This window comes from Nomascus leucogenys, chromosome 1a (assembly GCF_006542625.1).
Source record: "Nomascus leucogenys isolate Asia chromosome 1a, Asia_NLE_v1, whole genome shotgun sequence".
Lineage (NCBI taxonomy): Eukaryota > Metazoa > Chordata > Mammalia > Primates > Hylobatidae > Nomascus > Nomascus leucogenys.
Window position 1 is genome coordinate 67,072,872 of NC_044381.1, and position 23,412 is coordinate 67,096,283.

Genomic DNA, 23,412 nt, shown 5'->3' on the forward strand with positions numbered 1-23,412 from the left:
ATTAATAGCCTGGGTTTTTCTGTTTGTTTCTGTTTTTGTCCCTAAAGACATGTCCAAATTAAAGTTCATCAATCTGTAGATGAATGACCTATATAACACATGCTTATTTTATTTTTTTAGAATAAATGTTGAACGTGTCATTGGCCTTTTCTAATTCTAAAGAAAAGGATAAGAGGAGAATTTCACACACTAAGTACTGACTACATTTTGGTGATCATTGTTAATAGCACCATTTTCTGTTGCCTTTTTTTGTATATGAGTATATCAGTTCTCCCAATCAATTTCCCCACACTGAGGGTAAAGACTCCCAAAACATCAACAGTCTCTTTTTTAACAAACTGAAAGCAATGTTTGGCAAACTTCATCATTTTCCTGACAGTCTCATTTCTAGAATATGAGTATTTGCCAAGCATAGGAAATCATTCCTTCTGTTTTGATACAGTCAGTAAACATAAGACCTAGTCATTGACTAAATTCACATGTCAGTAACTATAACTCAACTTCAACCTATAAACAATATTTTGGGTACAATAATCTTAGAAGCTCACTTAGGATAATACCAAGAGATTAGTCCATGAAAATTTCCTTACCTAGCATAAAATTATGTGACAAGTATAACAGAGGGATAAAAACATTCTGTAAAAGTGCTTCATTCTCAATCAATAGTTTTTTGCAATTCCAAAAAGCTTCCTTATTCATCTTATGCTCCTATTACCCAGCACAACGTCTGACACACTGAAGACACTCAAACATTTACTGAAGGATTTAATTTGAGGGCTGTGTTTAAACATAGAAGATCCCCTTTACTCCATTCCTGACCTTCCCTAGAAGGTGTCCCTTCTTTTCTTTCTCTTTCTAGTCTTGGCTTTTCCTCTCCTCATAAGATGTTGGTGTGCCCCACCTATACATGTGTGTTGTAGAAAGGTGAAAAGAGTCACCATCACCAAGCAATCCAATGCTCTGGCCTGGTACTAGCTGCAAGGTAGAGGCTGCCAAGTTGGGGTGGTGTTGGTGGACAGGCTGGCTGTGTCTGTCACCCAGGAGGTTGGGCATGAAGTGTCCAGGTCAGCAGGTCAGAGATTGAAATCTGAGGCCCTGGCAGATCAGAACCAAGCAAGAACCAGGCAAGCAGGACAGGGAAAGTTGAGAGTAGATCTCAGTCAGGATACAGAGGAACAGATGAACATGTGATTGACCACTAGTGTTAACAAAACGGCAAAAGCAGACCAGAGGGCAGAGTAGCAGTGAGGATTTGCCCAGAGAGGGAGCAGTCAAGAGTTATCTTCGGCTACTCTGGGCATACTGCTTATGGGGTAGCCCTGCTCTGCAAGAAGTACTTTTAAAAAAAAATAAAAAGAGTTATCCTCCCAAGTCAAAGTTTACAGAGGCAGATTAAAATTTTCCAAGGGCCTCTCCCCAATGATACTTAGTTTTCTTTTTTTTTTTTTTTGAGATGGAGTCTCGCTCTGTCGCCCAGGCTGGAGTGCAGTGGCGCAATCTCGGCTCACTGCAAGCTCCGCCTCCCGGGTTCACGCCATTCTCCTGCCTCAGCCTCTCCGAGTAGCTGGGACTACAGGCGCCCGCTACCACGCCCGGCTAATTTTTTTGTATTTTTAGTAGAGATGGGGTTTCACCGTGGTCTCGATCTCCTGACCTCGTGATCCGCCCGCCTCGGCCTCCCAAAGTGCTGGGATTACAAGCGTGAGCCACCACGCCCGGCATGATACTTGGTTTTCTTAAAGGGACTTGGTCTAAGAAGCTCTTTAGAGCTGCCTTGGTAAACTTCTTTCTAGGGGTCCTGGAAAAAAAAGAAGTGACCCTGTACCATGGGCATTTTACCCACTATTCCTATAGCAGTGGTGAGGTTGGTGGGGAAGGAAGGACTTTATTCAAAACATCTTCAGAAAAAAATCCAACTACATATTCTACTATATATTGCCATCCCTAAATACATGTAAACACTAATGATTACAACTTGGAATCATATAAAGTATATCACTTCTGTGGAGGCCTCAGAGAGAAGCAGAATATGCCTCTTTTGTAAGTTATTTTACTCATTCATCTTTCAAGTGGGGGTTTGTCTCTGAGGCTTTCTTAAACAACTGTACTAAGCTAAAAGCGTTCCCTTAACATTGGTACAAGAGAGAGTACCAGCTCTATCAGAATACTTATCACTATATCTTCTTTTACACTACAACCTCCTTCAAGTTGACAGCCACGCCTTATTCATCTTCTTATCTATCTACAGTGCCTGACATAGTGTTTGGCACATAGTAATCAAAAAACCTTTGGTTGAACCAAACAGAAAAAAATACCAGTTCTGAGTCAGATCTTGGGACGGGGAACTCTTTGGGAGCTGTGTGACCCTGGGAAAGTAACAGTTTCTTCATTTATAAGACACAAAAATATGTGTAATACATATAATTTCATTACCTATGCACACACATCTCACTGACCTCATTCCAAGGACCTGTGATGGTCACATCATCAGGTACAGAGAACAATATCCAGACTCATCCATAACTTTTTGGTATCGCATAATATAAAAAATCATGGGTTCCTGTTCCGATTTTTTCTAACTTTAAAGCCTTAACAAGGATACACAACAGGCAACAATCAGATAGACCAATTCTCCAAATTTCAGTACCACTAGGATACCAGTAATCCTGTTTTTCAAACTCTACAATTAAATTATTTTCATGACCAAATCTATAATGGGGCCAGCAGCTCCAATGTACTTTTTTTTTCTTTTTCATACCCATCTTACATTTGAAAGACTTTTCATAAGCAAATAAAAATTAAAAGGTGTTAAAAATTGGCATGTCCTTTTGAAGGAGGTTATCAATTCTTTTATTCTTCAAGGTAATACTTGATAGGAGCACATCAATGAAAGTCTTTTTAAAAAATTTTTGAAACTTTTACTTTTAGTTGACACATAATAATTATATTTTTATATTTTTATTTTTTTTTTGTTTTTTGAGACAGAGTCTTGCTCTGTTGCCCACGCTGGAGTGCAGTGGTGTGATCTTGGCTCACTGCAACCTCTGCTTCCCAGGTTCAAGCGATTCTCCTGCCTCAGCCTCCCAAGTAGCTGGAACTACAGGTATCCAAAAACACGCCTGGCTATTTTTTGTATTTTTAGTAGAGACGGGGTTTAACCACATTTGCCAGGCTGGTCTCGAACTCCTGACCTCAAATGATTCACCCACCTCAGCCACTCAGATTCAAAGTACTGGGATTACAAGCATGAGCCACCGCGCCCAGCCAATAGTTGTATATATTTATAGAACACAATGATATTTCAGTATGTGTATATAATGATCAAATCAGGGTAATTAGTATATCAATCACCTCAAACATAATTTCTTTGTGTTGTAAAAATTCAAAATCCTTTTTTCCAGCTTTTTGAAAATATGTGAGATTCTGATATATTAGTTTCACAATCGAATTCCATCAAAATCACATAAAGCTATGAAATAGCAATAGAGTTAGTCTATTTTTGGGAAGGACATGTTTAATAACATGTATAGGAAGCTGTTGTTTTACATTGAGCTTCTGTATTAGACCTCTACAGACCAAACCAAAATGGAGTCACTCATGCTAAAATTCCTCCTCACCAGACGGAAGCCAAGTTGTTTATATGACCTTCTAAGAAATCAGAAGAAATAACTAACAGCCAAGTTCACAAACAGGGTGGTTTTAGCCAGCTTGATAAGGAAGTCTTCTCTGGTTTTTTTGGAGTCCAATGGCACGATCTCAGCTCACCACAACTTCCGCCTCCCTGGTTCAAGCGATTCTCCTGCCTCAGCCTCCTGAGTAGCTGGTATTACAGGCATGCGCCACCACGCCCGGCTAATTCTTGTATTTTTAGTAGAGATGGGGTTTCACCACATTGTTCAGGCTGATCTCGAACTCCTGACCTCAGATGATCCGCCCACCTCGGCCTCCCCAAGTGCTGGGATTACAGGCATGAGCCACTGCGCCTGGCCTCTGTTTTAACCTTATAAGGCAAGTAACTTTGAAACAACCAATCTGCTTTTTGTTCTCTGTTTCTGCTTTCTTCAGCCCTTTTCTGTCTATAAAGCCAACCTCCTCTGGTCAGCTCATCAGAGTGCCTTTTCTAAATCTTTGAATGAAATGCTCCTTGATTCATGAATCACTAAAAAAGCTAATTTGGTCTTTAAATCTGTTGTAATTTTGTCTTTTAACACACTCAATAGTTTTGTAATGCCCTGTAAAGATAAGAAACAGGAAGTGGATTTAATCTAAATTTTTTAAGTAGACTTTTTTAAGATCAGTTTTAAGTTCACAGGAAAATTGAGCAAAAAGTACAGAGATTTCCCATATACTCTCTGCTCCCACATATATAACAGCCTCTTAATTTCTTAATTTTAATACTAGCATTTTTTTTTCCTTGAAGCATAACATCAGTCTAAACAACCAGCCCTTATATCAGTTATTCACAACCCTAGTTTTATAATATGCTAGGATCTCTCTATTGTTTTAAAATAACAAAACTGCATGGTACTGGTACCACAACAGAGACATAGATCAATGGAACAGAACAGAGCCCTCAGAAATGATGCCGCATATCTACAACTATCTGATCTTTGACAAACCTGACAAAAACAAGAAATGGGGAAAGGATTCCCTATTTAATAAATGGTGCTGGGAAAACTGGCTAGCCATATGTAGAAAGCTGAAACTGGATCCCTTCCTTACACCTTATACAAAAATTAATTCAAGATGGATTAAAGACTTATATGTTAGACCTAAAACCATTAAAATCCTACAAGAAAACCTAGGCAATACCATTCAGGACATAGGCATGGGCAAGGACTTCATGTCTAAAACACCAAAAGCAATGGCAACAAAAGGCAAAATTGACAAATGGGATCTCATTAAACTAAAGAGCTTCTGCACAGCAAAAGAAACTACCATCAGAGTGAACAGGCAACCTACAGAATGGGAGAACATTTTTGCAACCTACTCATCTGACAAAGGGCTAATATCCAGAATCTACAATGAACTCAAACAAATTTACAAGAAAAAAACAAACAACCCCATCAAAAAGTGGGCAAAGGACATGAACAGACACTTCTCAAAAGAAGACATTTATGCAGCCAAAAGACACATGAAGAAATGCTCATCATCACTGGCCATCAGAGAAATGCAAATCAAAACCACAGTGAGATACCATCTCACACCAGTTAGAATGGCCATCATTAAAAAATCAGGAAACAACAGGTGCTGGAGAGGATGTGGAGAAATAGGAACACTTTTACACTGTTGGTGGGACTGTAAACTAGTTCAACCATTGTGGAAGTCAGTGTGGCGATTCCTCAGGGATCTAGAACTAGAAATACCATTTGACCCAGCCATCCCATTACTGGGTATATACCCAAAGGACTATAAATCATGCTGCTATAAAGACACATGCACACGTATGTTTATTGCGGCACTATTCACAATAGCAAAGAGTTGGAACCAACCCAAATGTCCAACAACGATAGACTGGATTAAGAAAATGTGGCACATATACGCCATGGAATACTATGCAGCCATAAAAAATGATGAGTTCGTGTCCTTTGTAGGGACATGGATGAAACTGGAAACCATCATTCTCAGTAAACTATCGCAAGGACAAAAAACCAAACACCGCATGTTCTCACTCATAGGTGGGAATTGAACAATGAGAACTCATTGACACAGGAAGGGGAACATCACACTCCGGGGACTGTTGTGGGGTGGGGGGAGGGGGGAGGGACAGCATTAGGAGATACACCTAATGCTAAATGATGAGTTAAGGGGTGCAGGAAATCAACATGGCACATGGATACATATGTAACAAACCTGCACATTGTGCACATGTACCCTAAAACCCTAAAGTATAAAAAAAAAAAACAAAAAAAAATAGGCTATCTCACTCTAAAAAAGATTGATGTGCCTTAAAGAAAATAAACAGAATAAAATAATAAATTAAATGTAACACATCAAGAAAAGCGGAAATATAAACTGGAGGAAGAATATACATAATTGAATATTCTTAATTATCTTAACAGGATAATCTATTATCCTGTTTCTTATCTACACAGTGCATTACAAAACCATTGAGTGTGTTAAAAGACAAAATTACAACAAATTTAGTTTAAAGATCTAATTAGCTTTATTAGCAATTCATGATTCAGGGAGCACCTCATTCAAAGATTTAGAAAGAGCACTCTAATGAGCTGACCAGAGGAGGTTGGCTTTATAGGCAGAAAAAAGCTGAAGAAAGCAAAAATGAAAAGTCCTCAAATATTTCAAACAAAACCAATTTGAATTTACTAGGATTGTTTAAATAAGCATATAATAAAATCTACCATTTCTTAAGGGATTAACATAAGCCAAATGCCTTATACATAGTATTTCATTTAATTCTCAAAACAATCTCCACTTTACAAATGAGGAGTCTGAGGATTAGAAAGATTATAACCCACTCAATGTTAATAGCCATTAAAGAGGCAGGTGTGAGACTTGAGCTTATGTCTGTCTGACTTATCAACAGCTACATTATACTGCTCATCTTATGCTAGATCCAAGTTAATTTTAAAAAGTTGAAGGATACAGCAAGATAAACTAAAGGATAATATGTCAAAACTCCCTTAGGTCAGCTGGGCATAGTGGCTCACGCCTGTAATCTTAGCACTTTGGGAGGCTGAGGTGGGCGGATCACGAGGTCAGGAGATCAAGACCATCCTGGCTAACATGATGAAATCCCGTCTCTACTAAAAATACAAAGAAATTAGCCAGGCGTGGCGGCGGGTGCCTATAGTCCCAGCTACTCTGGAGGCTGAGGCAGGAGAATGGTGTGAACCCAGGAGTCGGAGCTTGCAGTGAGTCGAGATCGCGCCACTGCACTCCAGCCTGGGTGACAGAGCAAGACTCCGTCTCAAAAAAAAAAAAAACAAAAAAAAAACTCCCTTAAGTCTGAGAATTACTGGAATCAGATAATTAAAAAATAACAATAACTGGCTTTGGTTCTCCTCTCCCCACGTCCAGTTCCATCTTACGTATTCAAATTCGATTAACTTTCCTAAATTAGTACATTTTGCCTGTCAGTGTTCTGCTCAAGTCTTTCAGTAGCTACCTGCTATTTAGATCACGGGTAGACAACCTTTTTTATAAGAGACAGAGAGTAAATATTTTTGACTATCTAGGCTTATGATCTCTGTTGCAACTACTCAAGGGGGCTGTTTGGCATAAAAACAGCTACAGACAATACATAACTGAATATTTGCGGTTGTATTTCAATAAAACTTTATGGACATTGAAATTTGAATTTCATATATATATATTTTTTGAGATGGAGTCTCGCTCTGTTGCCCAGGCTTGAGTGCAGTGGCCCAATCTCCACCCACTGCAACCTCCACCTCCCGGGTTCAAGCAATTCTCCTGCCTCAGCCTCCCAAGTGGCTGGGACTACAGGCACACGCCACCACGCCTGAATTTCATATAATTTTAATTCATCACAAAATAATGTTCTTTTAATTTTTTTAACACACTTAAAATGTAAAAAACATTTTTAGCATGGCCAGGCATGGTGGCTCACGCCTATAATCTCAGCACTTTGGGAGGCCAAGGCAGGCAGATCACGAGGTCAGGAGTTTGAGACCAGCCTGGCCAATATGGTGAAACCCTGTTTCTACTAAAAATACAAAAATTAGCCAGGCGTGGTGACATGTGCCTGTAATCCCAGCCACTTGGAAGCCTGAGGCAGGAGAATCGCTGAATCCAGGGAGGTGAGGTTGCAGTGAGCCGAAATCGTGCCACTGCACTCCAGCTTCGGTGACAGAGTGAGAATCTGCCTCAAAACAAAACAAAACAAAACACAAACAAACAAAAAACATTTTTAGCTTTCAGGCCATACAAAAACAGGTGGCAGGATGAATTTGGTCCACAGGACAGAATTTGCCAACCTTGACTTTGACCATTTAGAATTTGCTCAGAGTGTGAAATACGCAGATGGCCAAAATAAGATGGTCAATGAAAATATTCTACTTAAAAAAAACAGTCACTAATTCACTATCTCAGAGAGATAAGAAATATTTGAGGAGAGAAAAGGGAAGTAACAAGATCTAGTGTATCCCACAAGCAAAATAGTTTGATCATCCTGACTGGGTGCCAGGAAACGAATAGGTGGCTTGCCAGAGACGAAGATGCTATAACCTCTGCAGAAGAACTCATTCAACAGTATTTAGATTCCTGGATACTATCAGCGTCTTAAGAGCTTTACATGAATTCAGAAAATCTTGCATATTTTGACCCAACTTTAACTTTACAACTAGAGATAAAGGGAAAAAATACATTTTTTTTCCTTTAAGCTTTTATTTTTCCTGGACTTGAAAAAATAAATTTCTATCTTGTCTTTTTGCAGAAAGGATGAAGCAGCTTGTAAAAATAAACAAAAAACACATATAAAACTATACAAACTAGGATTAAACGTTGGATCAACCAAGTATATGAATTAGAAAAGAAGAAATAAAACAGTTATTATTTGCGGATAAAATGTCTGGGTATAAAAAATCCAAAAGAATTTCTAGACAAATTATTTAGAACCAATAAGTGAATTTAACTAGTAAGTTGGATACAAGGTCAGAAATCAATTATATTTCCACATACCTGCAACAAACAAATAAAAAGTGAACTTTAAATAACAATACTATTAATGAGAGTATCAGAAAACATCAAATACAAATTCTTTTTAGATATAAGAGACATGCCACGCAAGACTTCCATACTGAAAATTATAATACATTATGTAATAAATTAAAACAGATCCAGACAAAGGGAGGGATATATGAAGTTCAAGGATTGGAAGACTCCATACTACAAAGATGTAAATTGTCTCCACACAGACATACAGATTCAGTGCAATCTCAATCAAAATCGTAACAGGTTATCTTGTGGAGTCTAGCAAATTAACTCCAATATTTATGTAGAAATGTAAAGATCCAAGAATAGCCAAGACAATGTTGAAGAAAAAAACTGAAGGCCTTACTCTACCAAATATTCAGGCCTATTAAAAAGCTACTATAGGGCCAGGCGCTCATGCCTGTAATCCCAGAACTTTGGGAGGCCAAGGCTGGAGGATCACCTGAGGTCGGGAATTCAAGACCAGCCTGACCAACGTGGAGAAACCCTGTCTATACTAAAAATACAAAATTAGCCGGGCATGGTGGCGCATGTCTGTAATCCCAGCTACTCGGGAGGCTGACGCAGGAAAATCACTTGAACCCAGGAGGCAGAGGTTGCGGTGACCTGAGATTGCGCCATTGCATTCCATCCTGGCAACAAGAGTGAAACTCCATCTCAAAAAAAATAAATAAATAAAAATACAAAAGTTAGCCAGGCGTGGTGGCGGGTGCCTGTAATCGCAGCTACTGGAGAGGCCGAGGCAGGAGAATTGCTTGAACCCAGGAGATGGAGGTTGCAGTAAAAGCTACTAAAGGCCAAGCTACTATAGCTCATGCTTGTATTCCTCGCACTTTGGGAGGCCAAGGCAGGTGGATCACTCGAGCCGAGGAGTTCGAGACCAGCCTAGGCAATATGGTGAGACTCTGTCTCTTCAAACATTTTAAAATTAGCTGGTCATGGGGAGCTGTGCTCACGTCACTGCACTCTAGCCTGGGTGACACAGTGAGAACCCATTAAAAAAAAAATGGCTATTATAATTAAACATTATGGTAGTAGCACAGAAGAGGCAATGGAACAGAATGGAGTCCAGACATAGACCCGCCACATACCTGATATCATAAAGGCAATACTGCAGCACAGTGGGAAAATAATGGTTTTTTGATAAGTGATGCTGACTCAACTGGATATCTGTTTGGGGAAAAAATATACCTTGACCCCTAACTTATACCATATATAAAAATCAATTCCAAATGGACTGCAGATCTAAATGTGAAACATAAAACAATAAAACTTTTAGAAAAACACATAGAATATCTTCTATACCTTGGGCTAGGCAAAGATTTCTTTTTTTTTTTCTATTTTATTTTATTTTCCTTACCAAGTCTTTGAATGCATCCAGAAAATTTAACTAGAGCGCAAAAAACACTAACCATAAAAAAAAAAACATATGCATAAATTGGTAACATTAAGATTAAGAATTTCTGTTAATCTGAAGACAATATTAAGAAAGTGAAATGCTGCAATCCCAGCAGTTTGGAAGGTCGAGGCAGGAGGATCAAACTCATGCCAGCCTTATCCGCCTATCATATAGATCAGACACTACAGCTGCCTTCCTCCAAAAATGTTCAATGGTTCCCTGTGCTTACTGGATAAACTTCAATGTTATTAGCATGAATGCCAAGCCCTTTATGTGGGCCTAACCCTGCCTTTTCAGTCTTATCTCTTATCTTTCCCTATATACCCAATGCTCCCAACCACACCTCACTGCTCAGTGTTTTCCAAACATGCCATGTGTTCTCAGGCCTCCTCCTGTCTTCATGTTGGTCAGACCTGGTATTTTCTCACAGAGAAAGAAATCAGGTGTCCAGAGTTTGTGGCAATGCCCTCTTGTGGCTGTCACTTCACTACTTCTGTGACAGGATTATCTAACTGATTTTATATTATTCCTGTCTCCTATACACTCACCCTCAGCCTCCATGTCACAGGACTAAGCCCTAAATAAAAACATCCCTTTGAAGCTGGTTAATCACTTACCCTACAATATGGCTCCTTCTTTTTTATATCCTCTTGCTGGATCAGCCTCAGGCCCTGGACACCATTCTGGAGGCCTCTCTCATAAAGGGCCTGAAGTCTGGGGATTTCTTCTTGTTCAACAGCTACTATAAGCTTCAAAAAAAAAAAAAAAGGTAAGGAGCATGGATAGAGGTGAATGTATCATCAGCGATGAAAGATAAAGTCAATGGAAAATAATCAACTATTGTATGACCCAAAGGTGAATTTTTTAAAATTATTTTTTCTTCACATATCCAATTCTTCCTTTCTTCATGACTATTTTCTTCCTCCACCAAGAAAAGCTGTCTTAAGAAAATGGCATTAAAACAAATTTTCCCTAAAAATGAAATGTAGCCTCAATTTCCACTTCTGTTATCATAGTCTCTATGTGCATCTTGGCCATAAGCAACTCATCACTACCACATTCTCAATCCCAGAAGGGAGAGAAGCATAAGTTGTTGGACTTTACTTCTTTTCCCCCCCCAAAACAGAATGGCCTTCTTATTTCTTCAGGAAAATGTAAAATATCAGCACATCAGAAAGACAACTGGTATTGAATGTGATGGAATATAACTGACAAAACAATCCCTTTTATTTTTGGAATATATTATAAAGTATTTACAAAACATTCTGTTGCAGGGGGAAAAACAGCAAATTAATCAACTTATTTCTTTTCTATTTATTTATGGGAAAAATATCTGTTTGAGGTACAGTTTCTTCCTTACTTAAGGAAAGGGGCAAAGGAAAACACAGGTGCATATTCAAAGGTATATTAGAATTCACAAGTCATTATTTCATACCAAAGAGGCAACAGAATTTCATGAGGTGACACTTTTAATCAAGGTATAAAGGCTATTTAAATCAATAAATAATTACCTTAAAAACAGAAGTGGAAGTAAAGGACTCTATCAAGTAAGTGAAAAGACAACCCACACAATGAGAAAAAATATTTGCAAGTCATGTAGCTGATAAAGGTCTAGTATTTAGAATATGTAAAGAATTCTTACAATGCGTAATAAAAACTGTAACTAGACTTTTATATCTTGCCTTTTTCACTTATGTCAGGCCCATTTTACTGAATTGTTTTTTAAAATGTGGCCATGCACAGGGGCTCATGTCTATAATCCAAGCTACTTCAAAGGCTGAGGCAAGAAGACCACTTGAGCCCAGGAGTTCAAGGCTGCAGTGAGCTGTGATTGTGCCACTGCACTTCAGCCTGGGCAACAGGACAAGACTCTGTCTCTTAAAAAAATTTGTATCTATTTTTAAAATTTCTATTTATTTATTTATTTGAGACAAGGTCTCACTCTCATTGCTCAGGCTATAGTGCAGTGGCCCAGTCATGACTCCCTGCAGCCTCGACTTCCTGAGCTCAGGTGATTCTCCCACCTCAGCCTCCCTAGAAGCTGGGACTACAGGCATGTGCCACCACACTCGGCTAATTTTTTTTTTTTTTTTAGTACAGACGGCGTTTTACCACATTGCCCAGACTGGCTTCAAACTCCTGGGCTCAAGCAATCTGCCCACCTCAGCCTCCCAAAGTGCTAGGATTACAGGCATATGAGTCCAGCCCTACAATTTTTTTTCATAATATCTTTTTTTTTTTAGTTTCGCTCTTGTCACCCAGGCTGGAGTGCAATGGCAGGATCTTGGCTCACTGTAACCTCTCCGTCCCGGGTTCAAACAATTCTCCTGCCTCAGCCTCCCAAGTAGCTGGGATTACAGACGCCTGCCACCATGCCCAGCTAATTTTTGTATTTTCAGTAGAAACAGGATTTCACCATGTTGGCCAGAACTCCTGACCTCAGGTGGTCCACCCACTTTGGCCTCCCAAGTGCTGGGATTACAGGCGTGAGCCACCACACCCAGCCTCATATCATCTTTAATGGTGACAATGAGCTTTTATTCTTAAAAATTATAAGGGCCAGGCACGGTGGCTCATGCCTGTAACCCTAGCACTCTGGGAAGCTGATGCTGGTGGATCGCTTGAGCTCAGGAGTTCGAGAACAGCCTGGGCAACATAGCAAAATCTGTCTCTACAAAAAAATACAAAAAATTAGCTGAGTGTGGTGGTGTGCACCTGTAATCCCAACTACTAGCGGGCTGAGGTAGGAGGATCACTTGAGCTCAGGAGGTCAAGGCTACAGAGAGCCGAGATTGCACCACTGCACTCCATCCTGGGTGACAAAGTGAGACTCTGTCTCCAAAAAAAAAAAAAAAAAAAAAAAAAAAAACTTATATGAAGAAAGGACATGACTACCAACACTGCAGAAATAAAAGGACTTATAAAAGAATACTATGAACAACTGTATGGCAATGAATTAGAAAATCTAGATGAAACGTACAAATTATTAGAAAGACACAAACTTCTGACACTGATTTGAGAAGAAAAACTTAATAAACCTATAACACATGAAGTGATTGAAAACTTCCCACATTAAAAAAAAAAAAAAAGCCCAGGCCCAGAGGCTTTATTCACGAATGTTACCAGATGTTAAAAAAAAAAAATTAATACGAATTCTTCATAAACTCTTCCAAAAAACAGAAGAGTAAGAATCACTTCCCAACTAATTCTGTGAGGCCAATATTAGTTTGATACTAAAACCAGTGCTCTGGTTTCTCTTCAGAAAGAAAAAATATTTTGCCTTTTACCAAAACCAGATATCATAAGAAACTGCAAACCAATATCCCTTAAAAATATTAATGCAAAACCCTGAACAAAATACTAATAAACTGAATGCAGCAACATATAAAGAGGATTTTACACCATGACCAAGAGGGATTTATCACAGGAATGTAAAATCAACTTAACATCCAAAAATGTATTAATACACTACATTAATAGAATCAAGGATAAAAACCACATGATCACCTTGATAGAAGCAGAAAAGGCATTTGAGAAAATTCAACACCTTTTCATGATAGAAAACACTCAACAAACTAGGAATAGAAAGGAACTTCCTTAATCTGATAAAGGGAATCCACAGCTAACATCATACTTAAGGGTAAAAGATTGAATGCTTTCTCCATTAGATCAAGAACAATTCAAGAAGGTCCACTTTTACTACTTCTGTTCAACACTGTATTGGAGCTTCCACCCGTGGAAATCAGGCAAGCAGCATAAGTAGTTAAAAGACATCTAAATTGGAAAAGAAGTAAAACTAACTTATTTGCAGATGACATGATCCTGCATATAGTAAAGCCTAAGGAATTCATAGACAGACAGACAGACACACACACACACACACAATTAGAACAAAATGAGTTTAGAAAGGTCACTGGATTAAAAAAATCAACATACAGAAATCAATCATATTCTATGCATTAGCAATGAATTATAAAAAATGAAATTAGGAAAACAATTCTCCTCACAAAAGCATCACAAAGAATAAACTACTGAGCACTACAAACCAAATGGACCTAATAGATATTTACTGAGTTTCATCCAACAGCTACAGAATATATATATTCCTCTCCCCAGCACATGGATCACTCTCAAGGATAGACCAATATGTTGGGCCACAAAACAGGTCTTTAAAAATTTGTTTAAATGAAATTATATCAAGTATATTCTCTGACCGCAATGGAATGAAACTAGAAATCAATAACAAGAGGAATTTTGGAAACTATACAAACACACGGAAATTAAACAATATGCTGCTGGCCAGGCACGGTGGTTCACACCTGTAATCTCAACACTTTGGGTGGCCAAGGTGAGAGGATCACTTGAGCACTTGAGCCCAGGAGTTTGAGACCAACTTGAGCAACGGAGAGAGATCCTAACTCAAAAAAAACCCAAAAAAACAAAAAGAACAACAACAACAACAAAACGATTGGGCATGGTGACTCACGCCTGTAATCCAAGCAATTTGGGCAGGTAGATCACTTGAAGTCAGTAGTTTAAGACCAGCCTAGTTAACATGGTGAAACCACATCTCTACTAAAAATACAAAAATTAGCCAGGCATGGTGGCGTGCGCCTGTAGTCCCAGCGACTTGGGAGGCTGAGGCTGGAGAATTGCTTGAACCCAGGAGGTGGAGGTTGCAGTGAGCTGAGATGGCACCATTGCACTCCAGGCTGGGTGACAGCAAGACTCCGTCTAAAAAAAAAAAAAAAAAAAAAAAATTAGCCAGGCATGGTGGTGCACCTGTGATCCCCATTACTCCAGAGGTTGAGGTGGGAGGACTTTTTTTTTTTTGAGACAGAGTTTCGCTCTTGTTGCCCTGGCTGGAGTGCAATGGCGCGATCTCAGCTCACTACAACCTCTGCCTCCGGTTCTAGCAATTATCCTGCCTCAGCCTCCCGAGTAGCTGGGATTACAGGCATGCGCCACCACACCCAGGTAATTTTGTATTTTTAGTAGAGACGGGGTTTCTCCACATTGGTCAGGCTAGTCTCAAACTCCTGACCTCAGGTGATCCCCTGCCTCAGCCTCCCAAAGTGCTGGGATTACAGGTGCGAGCCACCATGCCCGACCAGTGGGACAACTGTTTGAGCCTGGGAGGTCAAGGCTGCAGTGATCTGTGACAGTGCCACTATATTCCAGCCTGGGTGAGAGAGAGACTCTATCTCAAAAAAATAAACAAACAAGCAAATAAAACCAATACGCTTCTAAATGACCAGTGGGCCAATGAAGAAATTAAGAAGGAAATTTAAAAATCTGTTGAAACAAATGAAAACAGAAACACAACATACCAAAACCTATGGGAAATAGCAAAAGCCGTACTAAGAGGAAAGTTTATAGCTATAAGCACCTACATCAAAAAAGTAGAAGAACTTCATATAATCTAACACTGCATCTTAAAAAACTAGAAAAGCAAGAGCACACCAAAGTCAGAATTAGTAGAAGAAAAGAAATATTAAAGATTAGAGCAGAAATAAATGAAATTGAAACAAAGAAAACAATACAAAAGATTAATGAAAGGTTGGTTTTTTGAAAAGATAAACTGACAAACCTTTAGCCAGACTAAGAAAAAGAGAAGACCTGGATAAATAAAATCAGAGATGAAAAAAGAGACATTACAACCAATACCACAGTAATTCAAAAAATTGTTAAAGGCTACTATGACCAACTATATATGCCAATAAATTAGAAAACTTAGAATAAATGAATAAATTCCTGGACACATACAACCTACCAAGATTGAACCATGAAGAAATCCAAAACCTGAACAAACCAATAACAAGCAATAAGATCAAAGCCATAATAAAAAGTCTCCCAGTAAAGAAAAGCCCAGAACCTGATGGCTTCACTGCTAAATTTTACCAAACATTTAAAGAAGAACTAATATCAAACCCTACTCAAACTATTCCATAAAATAGAGGAGGAAATATTTCCAAACACATTCCATGAGGCTGGTATTACCCTGATACCAAAACCAGACAAAGACACATCAAAAAAATGAAAACTATAGGCCAATATCCCTGATGAACACTATACAAAAATCCTTAACAAAATACTAGCAAACCAAATTCAACAACACATTAAAAAGATCATTCATCATGACCAAGTGGGATTTAACCCAGGGATGCAAAGGATGGTTCAACATATGTAAATCAATCAATGTGACACATCGTATCAACAAGATGAAGGACAAAAACCGTATGATCAGGCCAGGCGTGGTGACTCAGAACTGTAATCCCAACACTGGGAGGCCAGTTCAGGCGGATACATAACAAAATACCAGTCAGCCTTAAAAAAGGAGAAAATCTTTAAGATAATGAGAAATACTTAAGATAATATCCTCCATGTTCATCTCTATTGTCACAAATGGTCCATGCCACAAATGACAACAGAGATGAACCTGCAGGACATTATCTTAGGTGACATAAACCAAGCACAGAAAGATAAATACTGCATGATCTCATTTATATGTAGAATCTCAAAAAGTTGAACTCACAGAGGTAGAGAGTGGAATGATGGTTACCAGGGGCTGGGGTGGCAGGGAGGCAGGGGTGGTGTGGAAAGATATTTGTTAAAGGACAGAAAATTTCAGTTAAGAGGAATAAGTTCAGGATATCTATTACACAAAATGTTGACTATAGTTAATAATGTATTATATTCTTGAAGGCTGCTCAGAGAGTAGATTTGTGTTTGCATCATAAAAAAAAAGTAAGTATGAAAGGTAATGCATATGTTGGTGAGCTTGATTTAGCCATTCCACAATGTACACATACTTCTTGAGACTCTGTTGCCCAGGCTGGAATTCAGTGGTGTGGTCTCGGCTCACTGCAACCTCCGCCTCCCAGGGTCAAGCAATTCTCGTGCCTCAGCCTCCCGAGTAGCTGGCATTACAGGCATGTGCCACCACACCTGGCTAATTTTTATATTTTTAGTAGAGATGGGGTTTCACCATGTTGGCCAGGCTGGTCTCGAACTCCTGACCTCAAGTGATCTGCCTGCCTCAGCCTCCCAAAGTGCTGGGATTACAGGCGTGAGCCACCCTGCCTGGCCCACAACGTATACATACTTCAAAACAACATGTTGTACATGATAAATATACAATAAATATACAATAAATAAATATACATGATAAATGACAATTTTTGTCAATTAAAAAATAATTTTAAGCCAGGCACAGTGGCTCACATCTGTAATCCCAGCACTTTAGGAGGCCAAGGCAGGAGGAGTGCTTGAAGCCAGGAGTTTGAGACCAGCAAGATCCTGTCTCAACTTTTAAATAAGAAATAAAGTTAAAAAGTAATAATTTTAATTTTTTTGAGACAAGGTCTCACTCTGTTGCCCAGGCTGAAGTGCAGTGGCATAATCATGGATCATTGCAGCCTCGATCTCCCAGGCTCAAGCAGTCCTCCCACCTCAGCCTCCCAAGTAGCTGGGACTATAGTTGTGCACCACCACACCCGGCTAACTTTTTAAATTTTTTGTAGAGATGAGGTCTCACTATGTTACCCCAGCTGGTCTCAAACACTTGGGCTCAAGAACTATTTTCTAAAAAGGAAAAAATAAAAGACACTCAACATCATTATCACTAGGGAACTGAAAATCAAAACTTCCACTAGGATGGCTAAAATAAAAAAGACAAACCAAAATAGATGTTGGCAAGAACATGAAAAATTGGAATCCTTATTAATTACTGGTAGGAATGTAAAATAGTACAGAGCTTTGGAAAACAATCTGGCAGTTCCTCAAAATGTTAAACATGCAGTTACCCTGACAACCCAGCAATTCCACTCCCAGGTATATACCCAATATAAATGAAAACATATGTTCACAAATAAACTTATACACGAATGTTGATAGCAGCATTATCCATAATAGCCAAAAAGTGGAAACAATCCGTATGTCTATCAACTGATGAACAAATAAAATGTGGTATATCCATACAATGGAATATTGTTCAGCCATAAAAGGAATGAAGTACTGATTCATGCTACAACATGGATGAACTTTGACAACATTATGCTAAGTGAAAGAAGCCAGTCACAAAAGACCACATAGTATACGAATCTATTTATATGAAAAGTGCAGAACAGGCAAATCCACAAAGACAGAAAGAATACTAGTGGTTGCTGGGGCATCGGGGGAGGTGGAAATGGGGAGTGACTGCTAATGGGTATGGGGTTTCTTTTTGGGGTGATGAAAAAGCCTAAAATTAGATAGTGGTGATGATTGCTCAGCTCTGTAAATATACTAAAAATTGATCTGTGCACTTTAAAAGGGTGAATTGTATGGTGCATAAATTATATGTCAATAAAACTTTTATTTAGAAAATTACATAAAGTCACACCATCTTTTTTTAGTTATTCTCTAAGATTAGATTTGAAAAATTACATAGACACAAAGAAAAAAATACATTTTAAAAAAATGTAATATTAAACATCACTAAGAAAATGCCAGTTGGAAATTAGTCAAGGCTCTAGTAAACTGCCATACCTTGCCACACTGCTTGTAGGAAATTCCCTTTTGCTGACAGTATTCATAGAGGAGAGCTGCACCTTGTACACATAATTTGGCTTTCAGAGACTCAGGTTTATAATAAATTCCACTATGTATGACACCACTGTTATGTCCAGTCTGGTGAACAGCTACAGAACAAGAGAAACAGGGTAAGAGTAAGTACATGATTCGTACAAAACATAAGAGGTAAGAGAACAAACTTATAGTTGAAGCTATTGGAGACCACATCATGTAAAATTCTGCCTGAATTTGTTCAGATCACTGGTAACTTCCTCTAACAGCCATCCCTGGTATCCATGTCACATCCCTCCAGCCCATCTCTGATTTCAACTACAACTTTTGTGCACAAACTCACCTCTCATTACCAGCAAACCACTTCAAGGGCCCCCTAGGGCTCTTTGTACTCTGCCTTGGGGCCTCTGGTAACTTTTTTAGAGAAGAGCACGGGGTGCTCAACATCACTAGCAGCAATCCTCAACCAACAGGGACAGGAGCTGATGGATAAAGTGGGCACAATCCTGGGAAATATTATATTGTTCCTCAGAGGTTCCGGTGGAATCAAGCTCACAGCCACAATCTTGATGTGTTTTCATGTCTCTTCCTCCTTCCCTGTCTTACTTTCCTCACCCCCTCACTCCTGTTTCCTGAGATAACCTCTCAAATAAATAACCTATAGACACATCCTCCTTGTCCCACACTCTGCTTTAACCTCTCAAATAAATAACCTATAGCCATGTCCTTGTCCCACACTCTGCTTTCAGAACACAAACTAAGATACTAACACTGGCATTCAGCATGAAAGATTCACAACAGACAAAATGAGCAGATGCCCAAGTAAGCCCAAATAACAACATTGATTATATACATACCTAAATCTTTCTCCTTTTCCAGAACACCAATAGAAAGTGATGGATGTCGCAGGATGAGTGCTCTGGCAGAGGCAAGTCCCACAATTCCGCCACCAACAATGACTATATCAAACGAGCTTCAAAAGAAAGTCATCTTTAAAGTAATGCATATTTATAGTAGACCTCGCCAAACTTGACATGCATAATTTTCATCATCAACGGATAATTAAACCATTAATTTGTAATCATTAAAATGTATTGGGCGTCCGGTCACGGTGGCTCATGCCTGTAATCCCAGCACTTTGGGAGGCCAAGGTGGAGAGATCACGAGGTCAAGAGATCGAGACCATCCTGGCCAACATGGTGAAACCCCATCTCTACTAAAAATACAAAAATTAGCTGGGCGTGGTGGTGCACGCCTGTATCCCAGCTACTCGAGAGGCTGAGGCAGAAGAATCACTTGAACCTGGGAAGCAGAGGTTGCAGTGAGCCGAGATCACTCCAGCCTGGCGACAGAGCAAGCCTCCATTTCAAAAAAAAAAAAAAAAAATATGTACTGGGGCCTGTGCTATTTGGTTTCACATGTATATATATAAAAAAAAAAACCCTCAAAAGTTACACTAATCAAGGCTGAGTGTGATGGCTCATGCCTGTAATCCCAGCACTTTGAGAGGCCAAGGCGGGTGGATCACTTGAGGTTAGGAGTTCAAGACCAGCCCGGCCAACAAGGTAAAACCCCATCTTTACTAAAAATACAAAAATTAGCTGGGTGTGGTGGCAGGCACCTGTAATCCCAACTACTCGGGAGGCTAAGGCTGGAGAATCTCATGAACCTGGGAGGTGGAGGTTGCAATGAGCCGAGGTCATGCCACTGCACTCCAGCCTGGGAGACAGAGCCAGACCCTGTGTCAAAAAAAAAAAAAAAAGTTATATGCATTAAAAAAAAAAAAAAAAAGACCTCAAAAGTTATATGCATCGCTGGTCAGTAGTATAATCAACTACAGCTTACTGGCAGGCAGGATAGCTGGTTGCCCAATCTGCTCTATATCTCCATAGCATGGCAGCCGGGCTGGTTACATAAGTGATTGCAGTCATACGTTGCTTAACTATAGGGATAGGTTCCAAGAAATGCATTGCTAGGCGATTTCATTGTGCAAACAGCATAGAATGTACTTACACAAACCTAGATGATATAGCTTACTGTACACCTAGGCTATATGGTATAGCCTATTGCTCCTAGACTACAAGCCTGTACAGCAGGCTACTATATTGAATACTGCAGGCAACTGTAACACAATGGTAAGTATCTGTCCATCTAAAAATGTGTAAATATAAAAAGGTACAGAAAAAACATGGTATTATAATCTTTGGTATCACCACTGTACATGCGGTCTGCGGTTCACCAAAATGTTCTTATGCGGTGCGTGACTATACTTTGTGTTAAGCATAGTCATGATTCTACTACCCATCCTTTTAAAATTCCAATGTAGTATTCTTGACAATGTGTTAATACATTAAAGCTTTAACACTTTAGTGTGCAAGAATTTTTACATGTTTTTCGTTGAGAAGTAAACAACTCTGAGAAAATAAATCTTGGGGCAATAATTGGTCCAGAAACGGGCTTAGGAACCACAATCTTTGCCATGGCAAATCCTGATTATACAACCATTTACAAAATTAGGGCTGGGTGTGGTGGCTCACGCCTGTAATCCCAGCACTTTGGGAGGCCAAGGCGGGCGGATCACGAGGCCAGGAGATTGAGACCATCCTGACTAACACGGTGAAACCCCATCTCTACTAAAAATACAAAAAATTAGCCAGGCGTGGTGGCGGTTGCCTGTAGTCCCAGCTACTCAGGAGGCTGAGGCAGGAGAATGGCGTGAACCCGGGAGGTAGAGCTTGCAGTGAGCCAAGATTGCATCACTGCACTCCAGGCTGGGCGACAGGGCGAGACTCTGTCTCAAAAAAAAAAAAACAAATTTAGAACAAGCATGTATAATTTATATAAATCTGCAATTCGAAGCTTAAAAGATTACCTTTAACACTGACCTGATAGCCAACAAATACGGATGTTATAGGAACAGAAGACAGAGGGAAATTTCAGAGATTAGGCCCTTTCTTTGAAAAGTGATCTAAGTTTCAATTTCAAAATCCTTAGCAAAGTACATCAATTTGATTAGAATTGTTACCACATCTCTGGCTGTATCTGGAAGCAGAAACAGATCCTAGACAACTAGGAACTAACACGTAAGCTTGATAATCAAATCCTGCATCTTAAATTAATTTGGGGGTCGTAAGTGGATAAAGTTCCCTCTGTCAGAGCATAAGCCTCCTACTTGAACAGGGAGAACCTCCAGGTGATGCTCAGCAGGTGGTTCTCCTGCAGCAGCTTTAGATTGGATAAAATGGTTGTCAAGGGTGGTGAATGATGCCCACTTTTAAAAAGAGGGTATAACAAGAGCAGCACAAGTAAAATGGGATTCTGGGTCCACTACATTAATACTAGTTATTGGCAAATGCTTACAGTGGTCAACTAAAAAATTACTAATATGATCAGAGTGTATTTGGAAGTCCAAGCTTTTAAGCAGGTTTTTAAAAAACATAAGTTCAGTAGATAAAAGGTAAAGCACTCACATTCCACTAGCTACTTACACTGATTTACAGCCATTGACTCTTTACACAACTTTCACAATAAACAGATGTTTTACGGATTCTAAAATATCCTGGCTGTTAAGAATAACTATTAAGATAGGCTTTTTATTTTTCAAAACCTCTATAATTTTCCACTAAGGTAGATGTTCAAAACATTTACAAATACTTAAGATATTTGTATGTGTATTACTTAATCATATATCAATACCCACAGGGGATTGGTTTCAGGACTCCCATGGATACCAAAATCCACATACATATGTTCAAGTCTTGTATATGAAATGGCACAGTATTTGCATATCATCTACACACATTCTCCAATATACTTTAAGTCATCTTTGGGTCACTTACAGTACATAATACCATGTAAATGCTATGTGAATAGTTGTTATACTGTATTTTAAATTCTGTGTTATTGCCGGGCGCGGTGGCTCACGCCTGTAATCCCAGCACTTTGGGAGGCCGAGGCGGGCGGATCACGAGGTCAGGAGATCGAGACCATCCTGGCTAACACGGTGAAACCCCGTCTCTACTAAAAATACAAAACATTAGCTGGGCGCGGTGGCAGGTGCCTGTAGTCCCAGCTACTCGGGAGGCTGAGGCAGGAGAATGGCGTGAACCTGGGAAGCGGAGCTTGCAGTGAGCCGAGATTGCGCCACTGCACTCCACCCTGGGTGACAGAGCGAGACTCCATCTCAAAAACAAAAACAAAAACAAACAAACAAAAAAAAATTCTGTTTTTTTTACTGTTTTTTTCCAAATATTTTGATCCATAGTTGGTTGAATCTGCAGATGCAGAACCCACAAAAACGAGGACTGACTGTTTTGACTGACTTTTTTTTGGTTTTTTGGTTTTTTTGTTTGTTTGTTTGTTTGTTTTGGTGAGACGGAGTCTGGCTCTGTCGCCAGGCTGGAGTGCAGTGGCATAATCTCGGCTCACTGCAACCTCCAGCTCCCGGGTTCAAGCGATTCTCCTGCCTCAGCCTCCCAAGTAGCTGGGACTACAGGCGCGCGCCACCACGCCCAGCTAATTTTTGTAATTTTAGTAGAGACGGGGTTTCACCACGTTGGCCAGGATGGTCTCGATCTCTTGACCTCGTGATCCGCCCGCCTCGGCCTCCCAAAGTGCTGGGATTACAGGCGTAAACCACTGCGCCCAGCTGTATTTTTTTAATTTATCAAGTTGATATCTGTATCAATTACATTGCAGTGTGTGTATAAGGGAGACATCTTTCATACTGTTTTTCTTTCTTACTTTCAAGTTCA

The 23,412-nt window shown here is 39.5% G+C and overlaps 1 protein-coding gene across 2 annotated transcripts in view; it reads right to left on the reverse strand.

The window, feature by feature from the left end:
* The window catches only part of L2HGDH (L-2-hydroxyglutarate dehydrogenase), a 67,131-nt gene that overhangs the window by 39,941 nt on the left and 3,778 nt on the right, over nucleotides 1-23,412 (reverse strand). For both annotated transcript variants that reach the window (XM_030810184.1, XM_030810188.1), the window contains exons 2-4: nucleotides 19,516-19,631; nucleotides 18,623-18,774; nucleotides 10,711-10,842 (exon numbers count right to left, since the gene is read on the reverse strand). In XM_030810184.1, coding sequence (XP_030666044.1) covers nucleotides 10,711-10,842; nucleotides 18,623-18,774; nucleotides 19,516-19,631 — 400 coding nt within the window. The remainder of the gene's footprint in view (nucleotides 1-10,710; nucleotides 10,843-18,622; nucleotides 18,775-19,515; nucleotides 19,632-23,412) is intronic.